Genomic DNA, 25,072 nt, shown 5'->3' with positions numbered 1-25,072 from the left:
AATAATTACAACAACAACATCAATAATACAGAGCATGTACAATCAGCGATACTGTTTATTGTCTTCAATATGTTTCACCAATGCACTTAAAGCACATTGAAGTCTATTCACGTGTGCTATATCAACTTTAGCGGCGAAATATAATTGATCCTCCATTTTAAATTTGCTCAAGGATATCACATATCTTGCATATACTTCCAGACAAAGCCGTGATCCTTTCGTGATTTCCACCGCAATGTTTGGTGCTCTTGTACTATTATCATCAACTCCACTATCAACTTCTAATAGGGTAAACATTCCACTCATCGCCATTGTCAACACACACACAAATATATATCCAAATGAGTAAAAGTTAAAACTGTTCTTCTTCTTCTTCTCACTCCTTTGAATTCTAATCACAGACTAATAAAACTATAGCAAAAAACCCGTTCCTTATAGTCCCACCGCCGTTAATATGTAAGCAGCCCTCTGATTGGCTGAGAAGGGAGATGTATCCGACTCGTTGATTGGCTGAGAAGGACACACGTGATCTAACTGTTTCCGGGAAAGTCATAACATTTGGCTAGAGTCAACAACATCATATACTATTCTCAGTGAGATCATCCATAAAACAGACATGAATTGCTGTTGACATACATAAATGTGACAAAGTTCCTGTTTTCAAATTCTCACTGACATAACCATCCATGAAAACAGACATAAATGTGAGAAAATTCATGTTTTTCAAATTCTCACTGACAAAAACCATAAAACATCCATAATTTGATGTTGACATCCGAGAAAAAAATCAAATAAATCGAACAACACACATATCCATCCATGAAAACAACCATAAATGTGACAAAATTCATGGTTTTTCAAGTGAGAAAATTCTCTGTTTTTTCATTCTCACTGAGAAAACCATAAACCACGTGGTCATCGTGGGAGTCAATAAGGCCCTTCTACTCATACCTTTTGCTTCAGCTGCAAGGAGTCATTAGTCATCTCGTATAATTTTGCATGCGTCATAAATACCAAAATACGATCTGGTCACTCCTAAAATTGTTTGGAGCAATTTACGAGAAAAAATATTATATAGATTTATTGGTCGCCTTTAGAGAGTAGATATATTTGCAAATTGGTCAACCTTTCCGTAGGTCCAAACACATTTAAGATAGAGAATTTATCATAGTACCATCTGAGACCACATTGGCTCACACGATATAAGATGAACAACGAAGAACGATGATAAGTCACCCTCGTTTTTTGTCTTTCCAATCTTTTTCTGTTCATTCTTTTTTTATTTTGGCGTATGGGAAGTTTTATTTAATGGAAGTGAATGAATAATAATTCTATATCACAATACAACGTAATGACGTAGTTTAGGAGCTATTAGTAAACTGCTTATATTGCAATAATTCGATGATAGATATAGAATATTATTTTCCTTTTTTTCAAATAAATTGGAAGCAAATAATAGTTGTTATACTTTAACAACAATTATTGTCATTGCTTGTAACTGGTACATTCCTAGATGTAGCAACATAGAATAAGCTATATTTTACGCTTGAGTCAAAATATACAGCGCCAATTGCACAAATGTTGAATTTTAAAAGTAACATCACTGGTTGAAAATAAATTATAAATTAATTTTTTGTAATGTCGAACAGGTTATTTTGGGACAATCCTTTCGGAACTTGTCACATTTTATTTTTTGTTTTTTTTGAGACGTGAAAGAATTTCTTCTCAAAAAATGCATTTAAAAGTTATGTTGGGTTGAAAACTACTTGCTTCAGTAGACGAAAAAGAAACAAAACCGAGGTGTTGCTCCCAAATGAGGTCTCAATCAATGCTATAGAAACAAAACCAAAGTGCTGCCCCCGCAATACTTTCGTTGGTTACGCTAAACAAAGATTGCTACAAAATTTCAGCCTGCCAAAGAGACGTAAATCTTGCTAAACTCGTTTTCATAAGTACCATTATTTTTTATTTATCAGTGGAAGCACAATAACTAAAAGATCAAGACAAAAACAATGAAACACTTAAGTAATAATATAAAATAAATTTAGAAATAGAGTATGTATATATAAACCGATAGAATCAAATACTACTGCAGCAATACGGGATGAGGGATTCCAATGCCACATTTATTGATTTAGGATAAAAATATTATCCTGTCTTTACATAAAAACTATTAAAAAGAAAGGATGTGATAAAGTGAATGACAATCAGAGAGATAGAAAGAGACAGAGAAAGTGAAAAGTAAACAAACAAAGAAAGCGTACAAAACAAAACAAAGCTGTGAAACTAACAATGAAATCTGAAATACTCAGAAACTCCGTTCTTTTAAAATAAAATAATAAGCTACAGTATCAAAATTTTATTTGCATAATAAATAATTATAATAGCGTCTTTATTAGTATCTACATATGTACACATATATTTACAGTAAATTACCACTGTTTTTTATACATATGACCAAAGAAGATTGAACCATTGAACACCGATATTTACATTTCTTCCAAAGGTGTCAAATTAATGAAGCTCTCTTCATGGTTTGCTTTTATAATACTGACTAGAGAAAAATTCCACAAGCGAATACATTTTAATAGATCGATTAGATTCCGCGCAACAACACTATTCTTGATCAAAGAAACTTTTTTAGAAACTTTTCAGTTCAGCTCTTAAATTTTTTTTTTTTTTTTTTTTTTTTTTTTTTTTTTTAGTTAAGTTTTTGGCAGGGTATTAACAATCAGGATGTATTGATGTATTAAAAATTGCTAAAAAAAAAAGCCAGCTCACACTAAAACTTTTTTTATTGGTATTAGTGTTTTTTATATGTCTCTGTCAACTCTAAGGGTCATGTCAGATACTTGACACTTCTGAGATAATTACCAAAAACTTTTTAGTAAGCTGCTTTCATCAGTCGGGTATATCAGTATCAGTCCAGAAGTCGGGTAGTCGGGTAGAGACGGTGTAGATCAGAAAGATCAAAGTGGACTTAATATACATTTTCCTGCACGTTCCTGCTATGAGAGCAGCTTATTAAACAGTTTGGCGACTATCTCGAATACAGGAGACTGCCGAACATGACCATGAAGTTTGACAACGTTATAAATTAAACATCGTCAGTAGATCGATAATCGGTTCCAAGTGGTAATCGGAGAAATTCGAGTAAACCCTAAAAAACTCCAACAAAATCACAGAAAATTTAGCTTGATTTACCAGCTAGAGAGCAGAGATCTTGATGCTGAATAAGGAGAGAGCTTGAACTGTGTTCAAAAACAAAAGCTTAATGAAAGAATATTTTGGCTGGCTTAAGGACAAAAAATCGTTCAATATCAATTTTGCAATTGCTATTTTAAAAATACAGAACGATGACAGTACTTTTTATCAACACGCCTTTTTAGTGAGAAGCAGTTGCTGTATATTGATACCAAATATTTTTTGTTTTCTTTTTTGTGAAAATACAAATGATTACTGTTTGCTGAATAACCATCGTCGTCCATAATCCTCGTCGTCTTCATCGTCTTCATATTCCTCTTCAAACTCGCCATATTCTTGTGCTTCTTTGATTTTAATTCGTATAAGCTCTTGTAAAATGTGATAAATTAATGCATAAATACTCATAGCGGCATGTATAATTTTTGAAACAAGCATTATTGTATAAGATACAGCCTTAATATAATAAAAAAGTCTTGTCTCGCCGATTTCCAAGGCTGTGACAAAACTCATTCCGCCAATTGCCTCAATGAGCTCTTCTCCTTCAAGAAGTCTGTCATCACTATAAAAAGTAACTGAGTTTATTGTATCTGCGTCCAGGGTTGTCGTCCTAAAACTTTCGTCTGTAGGTGGGGTTGTAAGCGACGATATTGTTTCTTCATTGGGAGCATCTTGTCTCGAAATTGAAAAAGTCTGCCTAGAAAATACGAAAAAAACTGTAATTAAAACATGTCACATTTATAAAAGCCCAAATACTGACAATCGCACGGGAGTGGATCAGATAGGGATTTTTCTCAAGGGCTAGCTCAAGAGAAACCTCTGCCTCGAAAAAATAACGGCTGTTAATTGGAAAGATCCAAGGGTCAGATCTTTGTACACATATGAGTTTTTAACCTAGCTAACAAAGGATACACCTAATTTAGAAAGCGTCTAATTCGGAATACCATACAAAGAATGTCGTAAGAACCAATCATGTGCTTTCAGCTTAGTAGTTAGCTTAAATCTGGTTTCCTGGAAGCCCCTGACAGTGTTTTGAAAACTTTTCCTGTTACTAAATATGGAAAAAAAATATTTTTGTTGACACCAAAACTTTGGATCGAAGAGAAAAGTAGAAAGCTAGCGAAAGTCTACAATCCAATATATCAGAATTTAAAAAAGTGTAATTACATTTGTGCCTTTATTTGACTCATTTTTGCATTTTGTCATTATTACTTGTTTCTAGAAAGAAAATCCGCCTTCTAAAAGTTGGTTTAAAAAAAATGAAGTTTATGTTACGGAATATAAAGACCGAAGTTGAAACATAAGACGGATAAAATTAATGCTTTGCAGAATGCTTTGCATGCTTTGCAAAGTATAGTGCTTTACTGAAAACCCAAAACTAACGTCAACATAACGGGATGTCCTCTTAGGAGCAGCAAATTCGATAAGTAGGCAACAGTAAATGGAAGTCGTAGTTTAAAAGAATCTCAATTAGTGATTCAAAAGACATGTTGAGTGAAGAATTGAAACAAATATTTCAAAAATTTTAATATTTGGGAGCCATCTCGAAAAGTGTTAATTTTTAATAATTGAAGTTTGTTACTTCAATTCGAAAATTTTGAGGATTAACAATTTTCACAGGAAAAAATGAGCTATTGCTGTGATTTTTGGTAAATCAAATACCCCCAAACTATACATTATCATTAAACCACGGGGCAAGCGTATCCACAAATGAAAATAGCAAATGAAAATAAGAATATCAATAAACTTCCACTCTTGCAGAAAAGCGAGTAAATCGTTTGTAAGCCGTGGTTTCAATTGGCATTTTATCTATAGAAAGCCAAAACGCAAATCTGTTAGAAATTCCGTTTTATTACACTAAATTACATTAAACGTATTTAATTCTGTAATGGTTACTCATTAAGCTTATTGAGAAAATTATAGAAGAAGATAAGAAAAATCAAGAAAATTCAAAAATTAAATAAACCAATCTATCCCCCCTCCCCCCAAAAAATTGATTACCATATATCCCTAGATTCAGCAATAAGCTTTTTTAGCCCAGAGAATGGGTTGGTGGAAAATATCATTTCTACTTTGGCTTTTCGTTTCTTTTCCAAGTGGCTAAAAATCACTTTCGTTTTGGTTTTTTAATTACTTTTATGCTTTTTTCTCCGTATCCTTGTTTTTTTTTAACTTTTTCTTTAGCCATGTGTTCTTTGAACGTATTTGTGTCGAATTGACGAAGAGCAAAGGTTCAAAGTTTTTTAGATTCTTTCGTTTCTACAAAAAATAAACAAATGCAAATCTCTTTATAAATTGAACTTTCTGGGATTTGCAAATGGCAGGAATTCAGCCTCACTCTGAGATTCTATTTAAATTTAGGTACACGGTCTAAATGCCCTTTTATTGAGCAAATGGGTTCCAGGAATTCTCCTGCAGTTACCTTCTCTCTTTCTGCCACATGTATTTCCAAAGATGGATGTTTAACTTACTTCGAACCTGAATCCTCTGTTTCTTTTCCCGTTCAAGAAATTAAATTTGAACAGGAGCTTAGCGATTGCCTTGAATTTCTTAGACTGTGAATTTCATTGATTCTTGTTCTTCTGTTAGAGAAGCCATTAACAGCTTAGAAACAAATAAGTCTCACGGTTTTGATTGAGAGGGCGCTCTGCATCTATAAAACCGGGGGAGGGGGTAGCTTTTATAGAGCGTCTGACAATTCTAATGCAAACATTGTTTGTTCAGAGACTCGTACTTTCTAGACAGGATATATTACCCCATCCCAAATTCCAGAGACACTTTGTCAACAGTTACAAATTCACTGGTTGATATCAATGCTTCTGGTTCTGTATGGACCTTGTTTGGAACTGACAGAAGGCGCGCTTTCAAGTCATTTCTTCATGCAACTTTGTTGCTCCAAGCTACAAAAACGGGGGCAATTTAGTAATTATTAGACATTAAGGAATATATCAAGCGGGGCTCCTCAAGATATCAAGATTCCTCTTACCCCTAATAGTCCTTACGTCACCTATAACAGACATATTTATGTTCGCAAAGGAATCGGGCTGGTGGTTGTCCCTTCTTCTACTCTACTCAACAATTACGTTCTGAACACACTGGAGCAAGACCTTCATCATGTATTCTTCACGGGATCAACCTATCACTAGTACATAGTGCTCGTGAATTAAGACAGGCCACTGAGGATGTCTAAGAACTTTTAATCCTGTTATACATTGAATACCATAATCTCGACCTAAAACAATTTCAGACAAATCAGAAATCGCTCTTTTTAATTACCATGCATATTATTCATTACAGGCTTTATTCCTTAGTAGAATGATATTAAAACCGCTGACCGTAACTCATACTTTGGCTTCCTTATTAACCCCTCTGTTTACCATGATTGCAGTCTTCTGATCGCTCAAATTGCTTTCCGAATATCTACATTCTGCACTTTAATTGTTTCCAGGAAATTTTTTTTCAGGCATTTGTATCTAGCTGTTGCCCTCCATCACTTTTTGTATGTTATGTCATTATGGAAGATTTTCACAAAAACTGATGAAGCAAAAGTCTATTTCATCATCTTCAGTTTCGCCAAACGTCTGATGCACATGCCACCATGAATATACAACTCAAGAAAAAATTGCAGTTCGTATATGGGTGTGAATTCTTATTTGTAACATTTTTGATTTATTAATTTTTTTCTTATCTTATTCATCTTGATTTTATTTTTACAATTTGTTAACTGTTCTTGTAATTGCTCAAAGCATACTAACTCCGCTTTTTTGCGTTCGAGCCTTTACTTTGTTTCCTTTGTTGATTGGTGTACGATTAAATTAAATCAAATCATTCCTTATTGTACAGTCTGGGTCTGTTTTTAAATTGGTCGAGTTCATTAAAGTGTTGGTTGGAGCATACTCGGGAGCACATGTTCATTTCTGTTTCATTTAAAGACATGTCTGTTATTACGCATTAAAGAATTTATGTTTGTGAATGTTTTAATTTAATAGCATAGGACAGTAGCTAAATAACACATTAGCCTACATCTCAAATAAAAAATCGACCTACAGAATAAGTAGGAAAGGAAAAGCGGGGACGTGAAAAAAAAGAAAGAAAAACGAGAGAGAGAGAGAGAGTGGGGGATATTGACAGAAAAAGAGAGTGATTAAAAACGGAGCGAAGATGAATTCTAAACCAAATAGCAATCATTTTCGGTTGTTGCTTGTACCATCTTGCGCTTTAACGAGTTCAAGATTGTTTTCAGTTCTTTGCTGGGGTCTATCTTATTTTGTGTAGTCTTACAGTTTCTATCGATGGAACAAAGCTTATGTGTGTCGAATCTTCATTTCTTTTAGCCTTATTTATACTTTGAGTTTTTGTTTATAAAGTGCCAGCTATTTTTCAAAATGAAATACGGGAACAAATGTTAGCGGATGTAAGTGATTAGAAGCATTTTTCCAACAAACGACAGAATATCGTGTTTCTCAAAGTATAAAGTATATTTATAAGTCAGAATACGCAAACTCTCACAAAACCACAACCCACAGAGCCAATAGAAAAGGTGAAAATATCTAAACGTTAAGTGACAAGAATAAAACTCTCTATGGACAACGGTCTCTGCAAAGGGCTGCCTCGACCTTACCTGCAAGACTGGGGACCTTGCGGTTAACTCTATTCCCACTTGAGGAGTGGCGCCCCTCGAGGAAATTATAGCCTAGTAAACGACACAGCATTCGCACGGGATTCTGACTAATGGACAATTCTTCTGGGATTGGTATGTTTTGATGGGCGTCTTTGGGCTGAAAAACCTCTTCCTAGCCAATTTATCCATTACGGGTTGCCTCCCCGTAGTAGCATAATATTTGTAGGCATGAATATATAATGAGGCGGAGGTAATAGGCTTTAGATTGTCTGTGCAGGATTTCGACTCTTGTTGATAGAAGAGCATCGCCAAGTACTGAAAACCATGTTGTGACTAAGATGGACCCGGGATGGCACAAAGCCTCCATTCAACTGGAGGTCCCAGGGACTTCTTGCTGTCCGGTTCTAAGCTGAAGCGCTTCTGTGTAGGCTTGAGAAGATATGTGGTCCCCGTCCTGCACTGGTATCCGGGATCATTGCTATCCCTGAGGCAAAAATAATTTCAATGATTTAAAGAACATGAAAATTGGAACTTGGAATGTTACGACATTAAAAAATGACTATCGTATCGACATTTTGACTGAAGAATTCAGACGATTCGAACTGGATTTATTAGTAGTTTCAGAAACTCATATCCCAAGGGTAGGAAGTATGAAATTAGGTGATATAGAATTTTTTTATTCAGGCAGGACGTATTGGGTACATAGACCGGGAGCACAGCTCATGATGAATAAGGAAGCTGCCAAGTATTATTTAGGCTGGTAAGTTATTATTAATAGAATATTACTTGCTCATTTTATGACTAAAAAGTTCAGGGTATCAGTTATAGTAGTATACGCCCCTGGAGAACCGACTGACCGAGATACTAGTGACTCAGATGAATTTTACTTACAGTTACAGGAGCAAATAGACAAGGTCCCAGGTAGAAATATGATGTTATTGCTGGGAGATTTTAACGCCCAGGTTGGTACAAATAGGGATAGATGGTATCCCAGCCTAGGTAAATTTGGTGTAGGAAAAGAAAACAGTAATGGATACAGACTTTTGCAATTTTGTAGGTATAACAATCTAGTTATAACCAATACGGTGTTTGGTCATAAAATGGCTCATAAGCTAACATGGTATTAACGTGATTGTAAGACAGCAAACCTTATTAATTATGTTATTGTAAACTGAAGACTGGCAGGTTCGATACAAGATACTAGGGTATAAAACAGAGCTTTTATTGACGTTAAAAGTAAAGATCACCATTTAGTAGTGTCTAGCGTTAATTTAATGTTGAAATATCGGAAGGGTAATTACCTCCTGGGAAGTTATGATGTTAGTAGACTCCATGATGAGAATTTGAGAGAAACTTTCCAGGAACAGTTGAATACTAAACTTAAGGGTTTAAAATTTGATAATGTGGAAGATGGTTGGAATAATTTTAGAAAAATTATTTGTGAAGTTGCTGAAGGTGTATTAGGCAAGAAAGCTAGAACTGCTGCTAAGAATATTAGTGAAAAAGCTTTATGTTTAATAGAAAGGAGAAAGGACTTGTACAAGAATTATCTGAGTGATAGATCGCATGAAAACAAAAGAAATGTAAAGAAAGTGGAGAAAGCATTGAAATATGAACTAAGGAGGTGTGATATGGAGGCCATGGTTAAAATTGCCGAGGATCTGGAAGATGCAGCTAGACGGCATAATAGTAAAATATTGTACTGGCACGTTAACAAATTGAGAGGTAGTAGTCAATCTGGACTTGTCCCAGTTAAAGATAGGAATGGGGTGGCAATTAGCGATAAGGAAAAAGCGAAAGCGAGATGGGCCGAACATTTTGAGAACTTGCTTAACCGAGATAGAGTTGCAGAACAAAATATAGAGCAAAATGAAAAAGTTTGTGATACCTTAGATGTGAAGGAAGATTTGTTTTGTGAGAAGGAATTAGCAACAGTACTAAAAGCATTAAAGAATAAGAAGGCTCCAGGTGCTGATTGGGTGGTAAATGAGTTTCTTAAATATGGTGGCTCTGTGGTTAGAAATAAGTTATTGAAGATCATGAATATGATTTTTGAAAAAGGGGAAGTACCTAACGATTTTAGGAAAACCTTAATTAAGCCACTTTATGAGAAAGGTGATAAAAGTGAGTGTGGTAATTATCGAGGCATTAGTCTGGTCTCTGTAGGTAGCAAATTACTTAGTAATATGATACTTTTTAGACTGAGAGATGCCGTAGACAGTTTTAAGAGAAGAGCAGTGCGGTTTTAGAAAAGGTAGAGGATGTGTCGACCAGATTTTCACTCTTAGGCTAATAATTGAGAAGTGCCTGAGTTTTCAAACACCTTTGGTCCTCAGTTTTATAGATTATGAGCAAGCGTTCAATTCTGTTGATAGAAGAGCTTTAGCAAAGTTCTTACCATTGTACGGTGTACCAGACAAATACATTAAAGTAATTACGGCTATGTACGAGAATAACATTAATGCGGTTGAGGTGGAAACTGAGATTAGTAGTTGGTATCCTATTAAATCAGAAGTTAAGCAGGGCTGGATTCTATCCCTCTTTACATGGATAATTTGGATGGACTTTGTTTTAAGGAGCACAGGAAAGGCGACGGGAGACCACGGAATCAAATGGGGAGGAAATAGACTCCTGGACGTAGATTATGCTGTTGATTTAAGCATCCTAGATGAAAGTGTGAGCAAAATGAATGAAGTTTTAGAGGTTTTGCGAGTTCAGGGTGCTAGAATTGGTTTGAAAATTAATGTTAAGAAGACTAAGTCACTAAGGCTAGGAATAAGTGAAGATGAAAAGGTGACGTTCGGTAATGAAAAGATTGATCTAGTGGGCAGCTTCACTTACCTTGGTAGTATTATTAGTAAAGATGGTGGGAGCAGTGAAGATATTAAAAGTAGAATAGCCAAGGCTCAGGGTGTTTTTTCACAGTTAAAAAAGTTTGGAAGAATAGGAAGACAAGTCTGGAAACCAAGACTATAATATTAGAAACTACAGTGATGACTGTCGTCAAATATGGCTCTGAAGCATGGACGCTCCGAAAAGCGAATGAAGATTCGCTAGATGTTTTCCAGAGAAATTGTTAGAGGATAATTCTTGGTACTCGGCTGACTGACCGTATTTCAAACAAAAGGCTATACGATAAATGTGGTTCAATACCGCTCTCTAGGTCTATAACGAAAGAAAGGTTGAGGTGGCTAGGGCACGTTGTGCAGATGAAGGATGACAGATTCCCAAAGATTGTTCTTTTCGGCCAACCATCTAGGGCGAAACGGAAAGCAGGTCGCCCCCGACTGGGGCGGGAGGACGTCATAAAGAAAGATTTAAAGGAACTGGGAACTTCGTGGGTGGGTGTAAAAAGGGAGGCTTTGACTAGATTGGGGTGGAGGAGGAGCGTGCGTAGCTGTGTTGGCCTCAGGTGGCTTGGTGCTGAGGTGAGTTGTTAGTAGTGGTAGTAGTAGTAGTATATATATATATATATATATATATATATATATATATATATATATATATATATATATATATATATATATATATATATATATATATATATATATATATATATATATATATATATATATATATATATATATATATATATATATATATATATATATATATATATATATATATATATATATATATATATATATATATATATATATATATATATATATATATATATATATATATATATATATATATATATAAAAATATATATATATAAGCCCCACGGGTCATGGATATTACAAATACAATAAAAGTCATAAAAGGTAATCAGTTCAAACACTTTTAAAAATAACATTACGATAGAAAACCCTCACTATGTCTCATCCCCATACTCACATATTTTCCCAAATTTTTAATATCCACTTTGCAACTACTTCCTATTTTATTTTCTAAACAACTTCTATGCCAAACAAACACAACTTAAAAACAATAGGGAAGTTTTTTTCAAGACAGTGCAATTTAAATCGGTGAATATTTCGGCCCTATGTCCAAGGGCCGTCTTCAGCACAACACCAAAGAAATAATATATATAAAAACAAACTTACATTAAAATACGAAGTTCGCAACTAAAAATACTTTTTTTTAAAAACGCTTTTAAAAAACCTTTAAAACAGCCCCAGTATCCTCACTTCAACGAAGTTCAACCAGGACTGACAAATAAAATGATGAGAGAGGATGAATTCATTCAAACGAAATAAAATGATATTATTAACTGCAAGTTTTCAAAGCTAATCTTGCTTTTTTAGCAGCCAGTCTCAAAGGCCTTTTTGTAACGGGTTCAATACTATTGTCAATTGGTTTAATAAAATATTTTGTTAGATCATTTTTAATTAAATTTGAGTATAAAGAATTCAGTGAATATTCTCTTAAGTCCCTATTTAAAGAAATATTTTTATTTATTTTGAGCCTAATTTCGATGGATTCCCGGACCACCTGTTTTATTCCCAAATCACTACTAATGAGAGAAGATTTTTCAAAAAGTATTGTGTGGCTGGGATTATCAAATATATGGCTAGCTAAAGCAGAATCAAAGGAGTTATTAGAATTATTAGCAATTAACGCTTTGTCTATGTCTTCTTTATGCTGGTGTATCTGTTTTTCAAGATTCTGATGAGTTCTGCCAACGTAGTAATTGCCACAATCGCATGGTATTTGATAAACCCCTCTTTGGCGAGTAACTGGGGTTTTATTTTTACCGGAGTTTTAAGAAATTTGTGATTTTAAAATTATTGGTGAAAACTAAATACAGATTGCTTTTTGTGCAAATATTTTTTATTTTTGTGGTGATTCTTGGGATGTACGGAAGATTAATTATATTAGAGGTATTTTCCGGAGCCTCACATTGTGAAATATTGTTGATTTTACGAAAATGTCTTTTTAGTCTACGGTTAATTATATTATTGACAAAAGGAATGGGGTATCCGTTGCCAGAAAAATTATCTCTGATAAAATTTATTTCTTCTTTTATGTATGAATCGGAGCAAATGTTCAGGGCTCGGTCAATGAGAGAAGATACAACTGCTCTTTTAACTTGTGGGGGGTGATTTGAATTAAAATGAAGATATCTATTGTTTTGCGTTGGTTTTCTATAGATAGTGAAGTCAAAATTATTAGCATTACGGATAATTAGCACATCTAAAAATGATAGTTTATTTTCAAATTCAATTTCTAGGGTAAACTGCAAATTTGTATCATAAGTATTAAGATGATCTAGGAAACCCCGAAGTTCAGTTTCCCCATAATTCCAAAGTGAAATTACGTCATCCATGTAACGACCCCAATAGACATTTGTTAAAAAATAAGAATTTACTGCCCAGTTTTCAAGGTTCTCGACATAAATATTAGCCAGTAGGCCGGATAGAGCTGCTCCCATTGGTAACCCATTTATTTGTTGATAAAAATAATCACTACACTGAAAATACATTGAAAACTTATTAGAGATTTTAACAAGATTAAATAAAACTTCACCATCAATCTCTGTCGCTGAATTTTCGATTAAGTGATAATTTTCTTCTATTTTGGTTTTTAATAATTGCTCAGAAGTAGCCACATCTATATTCGTGTACATGGAAACAATATCAAAACTGCTAATTATTGTGTTTTCTGAAATACTTGTGTTATTAAGTTTTTTAACCAAATCTGCCGAATTACTGATGTAGGAATTTTGTGAATACAGTAAAGGTTTGAAAGCTGTGCAAAGCCATTTTCAAATATTGGAAGCGGGGGCTTTAGTACATTCTACGATAGGTCTTAGGGGAATACCTTGTTTATGCAGTTTTGGTAAGCCATAAAATTTTGGACAGAAACTACCACGGGGGTAAAATTTGTTGTACAATTGTGGTGTGATTTTATCATTCTGTTTTAGCTGTTTTAATTCATTTATAATATTATTAGTAAATTGATCAGTAGGATCATGAGTGATCGGTTTATATGTAGGCCTACTTGTGTCTTTTAAAAGTGAAAAGATTTTGTTGTCATAGTCTACCGTATCCATGACAACGAGTGAGTTGCTTTTGTCTGCTTTGGTTATTATAATAGATGGGTCTTTGCGGAGGTTAGATAATATTTTTATGTCGTGCAAATTTTTTTATGTGAAATTGGTAGGAGGCTTAGCCTCTTTTTGGCTATTATAAAGGGTATTTATGAGACAAGAATTAACTTCATCAGTGTTTTAAACAGATGGGTAGTATTTATGCAAAGCGGACTCTAAAGAGGAAACTATATCCACCACGGGAGCTTGTTTCGGCAGAAAAGAGAATTTTGGACCTTTTTCCAGTGTTTCGATTTCCTGGGTTTCAAATGTTCTAGAAGAGAGGTTAACCATACTGGGTCCAGGAGTGAATCTTGGAGAATAAATACGGTTTCTCATCGAAGATTCCTCTCTCAATTTTTCCAATTTTGTATAAAGTCGTTCCTTTGACAAGCGAAAATCATGGCGAAACAAATTCCTTTCTAATCTAACAACTTGAGAAAAATCAACAGTGGACATGTTTTCAAACAAAAAATTTTCGAGAGATTTTCTTTCTGAGGAAATGATATGTCTTTTTTGCTTTTTGTCCTTAATAATATGAACTAAGGTTTTTAATTGTAGTGTATGAGCAAATTGCCCTTCTTTCCGGGTATTTAGATGTAGTTTATATCTTAAAGACTTTGGAATAAGATTTTCGTTTCTGCAGGATTCTGAAAAAATTTTGTCGATTAATAATATTTGCATGTTTTTTAGCTAAACTAATAAAATAAAAAATATCATAAGTCAACTGCTCCCCATAAGCTAGACGCAAATATTGACGGAGACTACACTGCCTTTCCATATCAAACAAACACAACTTAAAAACAATAGGGAAATTTTGACGAAAAATTTCCCTATTGTTTTTAAGTTGTGTTTGTTTGATATGGAAAGGCAGTGTGGTCTTCGTCAATATTTGCGTCTAACTTCTATGCATGGCATCTCTCCCAAAAATATCCCTTCTAAGTCATTCAGTTCTTCACAATAACACATAAAATGTTCTAAATCTTCAGACTACCCGCACATCGGACAAGTGAAGGGATCCCTCCGTACTTAATCTCCCTAAATACTTTCTTCTCCCTCAAGCGGCATAAAATCTCCTCTTACTGATAAAACCCAATTTAAAGTATCATTTTGGAGCCCAAGTTTATATATGTTTCGTCTCCCCAGGCTTCTTTAATTTACTATATATTCAAAGGGATTATGACTTAACCTTGTCTTCTTGCCAAACATGGAGCTCTTGATCTTGTAGCACTTTTTCCACAGCTTTTGCAATCATTCCTGTTTCAGCCCAGGTCCAATGCCATCATTCCACCAGCCTGAAAGCCCACAATTGTCTAGTATACTCTTATGTTGCACGGGCCAAGAATCTTTTCTTTTATCCAATAGCATTTCATTGAAAACATTTTTTGATAACCGATAGTCCGGCATAGCAATAATTTTTTCCCAATAACCTACTATGCGTACTAACCGTTTATTTCTTAAGCTAAAGAGACCCAGTTCGCACTTTATAACAATGCTATGAAACTTTTTATCTAACTCTATTACTCTTTTAAAATTATGTAGCATCCTCTTAAAAATTATGACCCAGAACAAAAAAAGACCCAGATCACTCTTTATAACAATGCTATTAAACTTTTTTTCTAACTCTATTATCTTTTAAAATTATGTAGAACATAATTTGCACTTTACTAAAAAATGTAAATGTTCTTAATTTTGTAATTTTAATAAATCAAATAATATTAACATTTCAATTACTAAATACCAGTATATGTATATTTAACTGACAATACACATTCATTTGTATTTTTTACAGTAAAGTGCAAATTATGTTCAGGCCTTAAGAAGGCATAGGGGTTTTGAGCCCAACTTATGTTAATTTCTGCTCGTTTTGAGTTTGACTCGGTTATTTATTGTCATTTCTGTTCGTTTTGGGTTTTATTTATTTATCGATGCTGATTTGCGGTAGTTTCAAGCTTCGTAGATTATTTGATTTTATTTTTCTCATTTTTTGTTTAATGGAGTTCCTTACTTTTCTTTGAAAAAGTTATTTTGTGAAAAAAGTTTTTTTTTTAATTAGTTTCTGTTCGTTTAATATTGACATAGTTGTTTCAGGGAAAAAGAAAATAGCACTTTAAATCTGTTTGTTTTTTAAAGACTTTATAGTTTGGCCTGCAATTTGTATTCTGGAGAAAAATTTTCTGCAATTTTTAACAACATAAACCCTTTGAAAAATCTGGACACAAATAATAGTGTTTAATTTCGTTTCATACCTCCTCTGGTTAACCTGAAACGGAAAACTTGATACCATTCGCAAAAAAATCTACTTACTTTCTTTGATAGCTTGGATACACTTACGCTATTTTGACTCGGTTAAATTTTAAGAGAAGAAGTAGCCCCAAAAGTTTGAACATAATACCCTCAGTCGTTCTTGGGATACAGCTGAAATGCCTTATTGGGAATTAATCTTATGGCAACATTTAGTTTTTAAACATTAAAGCAAATGGGAGGGTGGGCGTGGGAGGGGGATTAGTTGCCCTCCAATCACTTTCGACTATTAAAAAGAGCATCAGCCCTTTCTATTTTAAATCAAATGAGCCCTTTTCGAAGTTCCTACGACAACTCCTTCGATACGAAATGCCCTGGTCTAAACAACAACAACAGCAAAAAAAAAAAAAAAAAAAAAAAAAAGCAAACATTATACCAACATCGATCTTTACTATAAAAATTTCAAGCCTTCCAATCATTTTCGACTATTAAAAAGTGAACTAGGCCTTTCAATTTCCAATCGAATGAGCCCTTTTTGAGTTTCTACGACAACGCTTTCTATAAAAACCTAATATGCCCCCAGGCCATAAATTACAACCCTTGCCCTAAGGGCTGTGAGGGTGGTTGTCATCCTCTAAGACATAAGACAGAAGTGTTTGGGAAAATGGGCGTGAGAGGGGTGTTAGTCAGTCTCCCATCACTTTAAACTATTAAGAAAAGTTTTAGCCTTTCAATTTCCAATCAAATGAGCCCTTTTGAAGTTTCTACGACAACGCATTCAAAGAAACCTTATATGCTCCCAGGGCATAACTTAAAACCCTTGCCCTAAAGGCAGAAGGGGGGGTTGTCAACCTCAAAGAACTAATTTCCAGAACTTTCTATTACGTTGAACACAATGACTATCGGAAAATTTTTATTGGATGTGTTTAGGGGAATGGTGCGCTTGAGAGGGTGGTTAGTTACCCTCCAATCACTTTCGACTATTAAAAAGGGCATTAGCCCTCTCAATTCCTAATTGAATGAGCCTCTTTTGAAGTTTTTACGAAAACTCTAATAAAAAACTCCTTATATGCTTATAAACTCCTTATATCTGGGGGGTTTGTCATCCTTAAATACATAATTTCCAGAACTTTCAACTACGTTGAACAAAATGACTATCTTTAAACTTTGATTGAAGGTGTTTGGGGAAATGGTGGGTGTGGGAGGGGGGTCAATTACTCTCCATTCACTTTCTACTATTAAAAAGGGCAATTTTATTTTCCAAAAAAATGAGCCGTTTTTTGAAATTTATACAACAACCTTCTATATAAATCTTATATTTCCCCCGAGGCATAACTTACAATCCTTGTGCTGAGGGCTCTGAGGTGATTATCATCCTAAAAGACCTAATTTCCAGAACTTTCGACTACGTTGAACAAAATGGATATCTCAAAATTTTGATTGGATGTGTTTGGGGAAATTTTGGGCGTGAGAGGGGGGCTAGTGACCGTCAAATCACTTTCTACTATTATATTGGGCACTAGCACTTTGAATTTCCAATCGAAAAAGCTCTCTTTCAAGTTTCTACGACAAAGATTTCAATAAAAATTTACATGACCCCAGGGTATAAATCATAACCCTTGCCCTTAAGACTGTGGGGGGAGCGTTCTGCTCAAACATATAATTTCCTGAACGTTAAACTGCGTGAAACAAAATGGCTATCTAAAAATTTTGATTGGATATGTTTGGGGAAAAGGTGGGCGTGAGAGGGGGGTTAGTTACCCTCAAATCACTTTCGACTACTAAAAAGGGCTCTAGACCTTTGAATTTCGAATTGAATGAGCCCTTTTTCAAGTTTCTATGACAAAGATTTCAATAAAAACCTTATATGCCCCCAGGACATTACTTATAACCCTTGCCCTGAAGACTGTGGGGGGAGTGTCCTGCTGAAAGGTATAATTTTCTGAACTTTAAACTGCTCTCAAAATTTTGATTGGATATGTTTGTGGAAATGGTGGGCGTGGAAGGGGTGTTAGTTGCCTTCCAATCACTTTCGACTATTAAAAAGGGCACTAGCCATTTCAATTTCCAATCGAATGAGCCCTTTTTGAAGTTTCTACGACAACGCGTTCTATAAAAACCTTATATGCCCCCAGGGCATAACTTACAACCCTTGCCTTGAGGGATGTGGGGGACTGTCCTCCTCAAAAATTTTGATTGTATGTGTTTGGGGTAAAGGTGGGCGTGAGAGGGGGATTAGTTGTGCTCAAATCACTCTCGACTATTAAAAAGGGCACTAGACCTTTGAAGTTCCAATGGAATGAGCCCTTTTTGAAGTTTCTACGACAAAGATTTCAATAAAAACTCATATGCCTCCAGTGAATAACTTAGAACCCTTGCCCTGAAGACCATGGAGGGAGTGTCCTGCTCAAAGGTATACTTTCCTGAACTTTCAACTGCGTGGAACAAAATAGCTATCTAAAAATTTTGATTTGATGTGTTTGGGGAATAATGGGCGTGGAAGGGGTGTTAGTTGCCTTCCAATTACTTTTGACTATTATAAAGGGCACTAGCCATTTCAATTTCCAATCGAATGAGCCCTATTTGAAGTTTCTACGACAACGTGTTCTATAAAAACCTTGTACGCCCCCAGGGCATATCTTACAACCCTTGCCCTGAGGGCTGTGGGGGGGGGGTTTTTCATCCTCAAATACCTAATTTCTAGAACTTAAAACTACGTAGAACAAAATGGCTATCTCAAAAATTTGATTAGATGTGTTTGGGGTAAAGGTGGGCGTGAGAGGGGGGTTTGTTGCCCTCCAATCACTTTCAACTGTTAAAAAGGGCACTAGCCCTTTGGATTTCCAATCGAATGAGACTTTTTTGAAGTTTCTACGACAACGCCTTCTATAAAAGCCTTATATGCCCCCAGGGCATAACTTACAGCCCTTGCCCTGAAGGCCGTGGGGGAGTGTCCTCCTCAAAAACATAATTTCTGTCAGGAAATCAACTACGCTGGACAAAATGGCTATCTCAAAATTTTGATTCGATGCGTTTCGAGAAATGGTGGGCGTGGAAGGGGTGTTAGTTGCCTTCCAATCACTTTCGACCATCAAAATGGGCACAAGCCACTCCAATTTCCAATTGGATGAGTCCTTTTCGAAGTTTCTACGACAAAGTTTCTACGACAACTTTTTCGATACGAAGTGCCCTGCTCTAAAGGAAACAAATAATAAATAATACATTGTGCCAACATCGTTCTAAGGCGCCCTCAGGGCACAACTTTTAACCCTCGACCTTAGGGTTGTGGGAGATTGTCCTCCTTAAAAACATGTTTTGTATTTGGAAATCAACTACGCTGAACAAAATGGCTATCTCAAAATTTTGATTGGATGTGTTTGGGGGAATGACGGGCTTAGGGGGGGGGGGCTAGTTGCCCTTTAATCATTTTCGACTATTGAAAAGGGTACTAGCCACTCCAATTTCCAATCGAATAAGCCCTTTTCGAAGTTTCTACGACAACTCCTTCGATACGAAGTGCCCTGATACGAAAAAAAAATAAAAATAATACATTGTGCCAACATCGTTCTTTACTTAGGCAGCGCGATTGCGCTGCCTATGATAGAACTTTTACCATTACTTAACGTTAGAGCTATGTTTCTTGTCCACTTACCTTTTGAGACAAGTCTACAGCCTAGGTAACCATACACCTTTAGTACTTTTATAACTCCTTCCCCCCCCCCGTAACAAAAATTTTCTTCAGATGCCTTCGTTACCCTTGCATAAAACATTACTGCTGACTTCTCTAGATATAAAACCAGTCTCTTTTCCTTAAAATACTTTTTTACACTCTCTATTGATTCTCTCTACTATTCGCCAATAAAGCTATGTCATCGGCCTACAAAAGTGCGGACATTTTTTTTTTTTTTTTTTTATCAAATAACTGCAATTCACTTACTTTAATTTTCCTTAAATAGCTTTCAATGTCATTGATATACAACGAAAATAACTTCGGTGACAAAGTACAGCCTTGTTTTACCTTTAACCTGCTAAATATTTCTCTCGATATTCCTTACCAACCCGCCCTAAAAACTTTAACTAACATATTCAACCTAACCTAACTTTAACTTTTACCATCATAGCTTGTATATAACTGAAAAAGCTGAGTCGCAAAGCTAATTGGATTCAAGCAGAGAAAAGGGAATTTCGGACATTCACCGGTGAATATCGACCTTAACCAGATTTTGGACATTTACGGTAACATACATATAAAAATAAATAGCTTCCTACCTCAATTTGTCCACTGATTTCATGGATTCATCTTTGATTCCATTAAAGTTGTGAGAATTATGATCATTTTGTAATCGACCTTTTTCTTTGTTTCCTTTTTCCAGATAGCTCTCAGAAAAATTAGGCTTAATTTTTGTTTTAGAATTATTCCTCTTGATATCGCCATCAGAAACTGGAAGCCCTAGTCTTTCAAAAGCATACATTGGTGGTGGCTCTAGGACATGTTTTGGTCTATTTTGTCTCTTCAGCTTTTTATTTTTCCATTTATTGACTTTTCTTAATAGTGTCATCTCATTTTCCACTTCTTTAAAACCTAAAAAATCTAGATTGGTAAAAAAAAAAGAACAGCCACGTTCACATATAACAAATGAAATTATAGTTCTATTTGTGATATTCGCACAGGATTTGGTTTTCGAACAAAGCGCTAAACAGGCTAAGAGGAAAACAGGAAATCTACAGGAGATCGTACATCAGCAAAATATAGATTGCTGACGAAAATATTTTGAATAAAGCAGTTTATGGAAAGAAATAAAGAAATTGAACAAGGGAAAAATCAGAAGCTTTAAGCAGGGTACGGCAGAAAAAGAGAATTACCGTGTCTACCTCAGGTGGCTTGACGGCATACAAAGTATGAAGTAGCAGTAAAGTATTCTAACCAGCCTGAAGTTTGCATAAAACTAAAAATGGAAAACAAACAAAAATAATTCTAAGAGCATAATAAAAAGAGTGCGGATTGCTTTAAAGTATGAATTAAAAGCAAAGCAATATTTTTCTACCTGAGATTAAGGAGCAGCACTAAAACACAAAACGAACAGAAATTATTCAATATATTAGGGGAGCTGCCCTTAGGCCTACTCAGTCCTCGCTTTTTACGCTAAAGTCTTGGAGTTCTATAAAAAAAAATATTTCATTTAAATTTAACGGGACTCGTGACAAAAAGTCAAACTTTAGCGTAAACAGCACGTTGAGGGTGAGGTAAACCACCTAATATACTGAATAATTTTCCTTCCTCTTAAGTTTCAATGCTACTCCTTATTTCCAGTGGAAAAAACTTGTTTTATCATTTAATATCTGACAATTGTTCAAATTTTGCCAGGAAATTCCCTCCTCATCCACCCCCTGTAAAGTGTCCCCTGGAGTATTCCCCTGGAAACTTTTCTCCCCATACAAAATCAAACCCCCCGCAAAAATTACCCCCAAAAATTGTCATGTATTTCCCAATAAGAAATACTATAGGTGAAAAATGGGATAATTGCGTAACTTACAGCCCTTTCCACAGGAACTATGACGGTATTTGATACCCATAGTCGTGGTTATTGGATATTTCAACTATGTTGAATCAAATTGTAAGCTCAAAATTTTGATCGGATCATTTTGAGATGAATGGGGCGTGGAAGGGCACTAACAATAGGAGGGCTAACTGCCCTCCTATTGTTTGGCTGCTTAAAAAATATTATATATATATATGAGAGGGACTACCCCCCTAAACTTCCACTCTTCACATCTATTCTTCACTGTTATTGTACTGAAAGCATTTAACAAGGCAGCAAACATAGCCGGTTAGTAATCAAAAGAGCTATACATACTGTTTGCCCTTTTAAATACTCGAAATGAACATTTTATGTTTAACGCTTTTCCGTGTCCATAAGCTGTCTCATTTTTAAGATGTTGTTAAAAATATGTTTTATCCCATTCCCTTTGCCCATGCATTATAGCATTCATTTTTGAAGTGTTGAGGAAAACATTCAATTTAGCGTCAAGGTCTTGATGTTAAGGAGAGGGGAGTCGGAAGCTTCTCTCGTATACAGAATAATTTCTGTTAGTTAGAAATTTTAATGTTACTTTTCACTTTCATTTGAAGCAAACCTTGTTTAATATATTTAATTTCAGTTGATTTCTAATATCATATCCAGGGTATCTTTAACAAAAGGGGAGCTACTACCCCCTCAGTCTTTATTGTTTACAATCAACTTTAATTATTGTACAACAATTCTACCCAAATTTGTAGCTCATTTTGTGAATGAGTAGAGATGACCCTATAACTCCGAACATAACCACGTGGTTTATGGTTTTCTCAGTGAGAATGAAAAAACAGATGAAATTCTCACTTGAAAAACCATGAATTTTGTCACATTTATGGTTGTTTTCATGGATGGATATGTGTGTTGTTCGATTTATTTGATGTTTTTCTCGGATGTCAACATCAAATTATGGATGTTTTATGGTTTTTGTCAGTGAGAATTTGAAAAACATGAATTTTCTCACATTTATGTCTGTTTTCATGGTTTTTGTCAGTGAGAATTTGAAAAACATTGGCTTTGTCACATTTATGGATGTCAACAGCAATTCATTTCTGTTTTATGGTTTTCTCACTGAGAATCAGTGAGAATGAAAAAACAGGAATTTTCTCACTTGGAAAACCATGAATTTTGTCGCATTTATGGTTGTTTTCATGGATGGATATGTGTGTTGTTCGATTTATTTGATGTTTTTCTCGGATGTCAACATCAAATTATGGATGTTTTATGGTTTTTGTCAGTGAGAATTTGAAAAACATGAACTTTGTCACATTTATGTCTGTTTTCATGGTTTTTGTCAGTGAGAATTTGAAAAACAGGAATTTTCTCACATTTATGTCTGTTTTCATGGTTTTTGTCAGTGAGAATTTGAAAAACAGGAACTTTCTCACTTGGAAAACCATAAACCACGTGGTGCTGTCACGAGTCAGAACACCTGTGCTGTCGACCTCAATTCACCTATCGTGAATCAATAATTCCCCTTAGAAACAACAAATTAATTTTCCATTCTTGACAGATCAATCAATCAATGACATCATCTGTCAGACTTTAAAAATTTTCACCTAGAAACATTTTTCCAGGAATAGATCCAAAATCATTAATGTCTTTGCCTCGGGAACAGTTCTACTGGTCGAACTCCAAAGGATATTAATAACCCCAGGCCATGGAAACAATTAGGCAAGAAACATCTTAGCGATGAATTGTTTTAGCGCGCGAGAAGGTTTCATATTAATTTGAAATGCGTTAGCACAGAGATGCCAATAACAAAGGAACACGCTGAATTTACGTTTAGGGATTATTTGGGCGAAACCGTTTTATCTATTTTATGGGATTATTTCGGCGAAACAGATAGAGACATTTTAAAAGAAGATTTTGAAGAGATTTTGGAGGAGGTTTTGAGTGTGGTCGTTATAATACACAAGTTTCATTTGAACAGTGTTGTGAGGTCCTCTAACCCAACCCCAAAGGGTCCCAATCCTCCTACCCCAACCCCGAAGGAAGCCCCCGGTCCGCAAAGGTCCACCGGGCTCCCAAAGGCCCTCCACCGGTCCCCAAATGCCCCCCAGGCCCCCAACTGCCCCCCGGACACTCAAAGGTCCCCCAAGCTCCCAAAGGGCCACCGGCGCCTCCAAAGGCCCACCCCAGACCCTCCACTGTCATCCCCGGTCCCCCGAAAGTCCCATCGTGATCCCAAAGGTCCAACGGGGTCCCAACGGCCATCCACCGGTCCCCAAATGTCACCCAGACACCCAAAGGCCCTCCCTGTGCCCCAAAGGCCCTCCCTGTGCCCCAAAGGCCCTCCCCCGGCCACCCTCCTCCTCCTCCTCCCACCTCCTCCTCCTCCCTCCTCCTCCTCCTCCCTCCTCCTCCCCCGGCCCCCCTCCTCCTCCTCCTCCCACCTCCTCCTCCTCCTCCTCCTCCTCCTTCCTCCTCCTCCTCCTCCTCCTCCCACCTCCTCCTCCTCCCACCTCCTTCCTCCTCCTCCTCCCACCTCCTCCCACCTCCTCCTCCTCCTCCTCCCTCTTCTCCTCCTCCCTCCCCCCCATTCCCTCCCCATTTTTTTATACTTTTTTTGTGCATTGAGACACAGAACGACCCCCTGCCCCCGGCCCCTCCCTCCTCCAAAGGTCTGATTTTTTCAAAGTTCATTTTGAATTTCTTTCATTGAAATGCAAGAGTTGGAATATTTCACTAGTGTTCGGTTGCTGTTTACCCTGTCACAGTTACATTCACTTAATTTTTCAAAGTTCATTTGGAATTTCTTTCGTTGAAATGCAAGAGTTGGAATATTTCACTAGTGTGATGTTGTAGTTTACCCTGTCACAGTTACATTTCCTTAATTTTTGATAGTCCATTTTGAATTTCTTTCGTTGAAATGCAAGAGTTGGAATATTTCAGTAGTGTTTTGTTAATGTTTACAATGTCACAGTTACATTAACTTTATTTTTGATAGTACATTTTGAATTTCTTTCGTTGAAATGCAAGAGTTGGAATATTTCAGTAGTGTTTGGTTGCGGTTTACCTTGTCACAGTTACATTTTCTTGATTTTTCAAAGTTCATTTTGAATTTCTTTCATTGAAATGCAAGAGTTTGAATTTTTCAGTAGTGTTTTTTTTGGCTTTACCTTGTCACAGTTACATTTAGTTGATATTTAAAAGTACATTTTGAATTTCTTTCGTTGAAATGAAAGAGTTGGAATATTTCAGTAGTGTTTGGTTGCGGTTTACCTTGTCACAGTTACATTAACTTAATTTTTCAAAGTTCATATTGAATTTCTTTCATTGAAATTCAAGAGTTGGAATATTTCAGTAGTGTTTGGTTGTGGTTTACCATGTCACAGTTACATTCCCCTAATTTTTCAAAGTTCATTGTGAATTTCTTTCGTTGAAATGCAAGAGTTGGAA

The 25,072-nt window shown here is 35.6% G+C and overlaps 1 protein-coding gene and 1 pseudogene across 1 annotated transcript in view; both read right to left on the bottom strand.

Moving 5' to 3' along the window:
• Positions 1-1,641: 1,641 nt before the first annotated feature.
• LOC148953367 (uncharacterized) overlaps positions 1,642-25,072 on the bottom strand; it is a 47,892-nt gene continuing 24,461 nt past the window's right edge. Inside the window, exons 2-3 of the mRNA XM_089087647.1 lie at positions 20,370-20,682; positions 1,642-3,898 (exon numbers count right to left, since the gene is read on the bottom strand). Of these exons, the coding sequence (XP_088943773.1) occupies positions 3,457-3,898; positions 20,370-20,682 (755 nt within the window). The 3' untranslated portion in view covers positions 1,642-3,456. The remainder of the gene's footprint in view (positions 3,899-20,369; positions 20,683-25,072) is intronic.
• On the bottom strand, positions 13,577-14,637 carry LOC148953368 (uncharacterized; annotated as a pseudogene).

The sequence above is a fragment of the Artemia sp. Qi Xiang Cuo genome, chromosome 4 (genome assembly GCF_049724085.1).
Source record: "Artemia sp. Qi Xiang Cuo chromosome 4, ASM4972408v1, whole genome shotgun sequence".
NCBI classification, from domain to species: domain Eukaryota; kingdom Metazoa; phylum Arthropoda; class Branchiopoda; order Anostraca; family Artemiidae; genus Artemia; species Artemia sp. Qi Xiang Cuo.
Note: the sequence above shows the minus strand (reverse complement) of the source record. Positions and strands in the feature narration are given on the sequence as shown.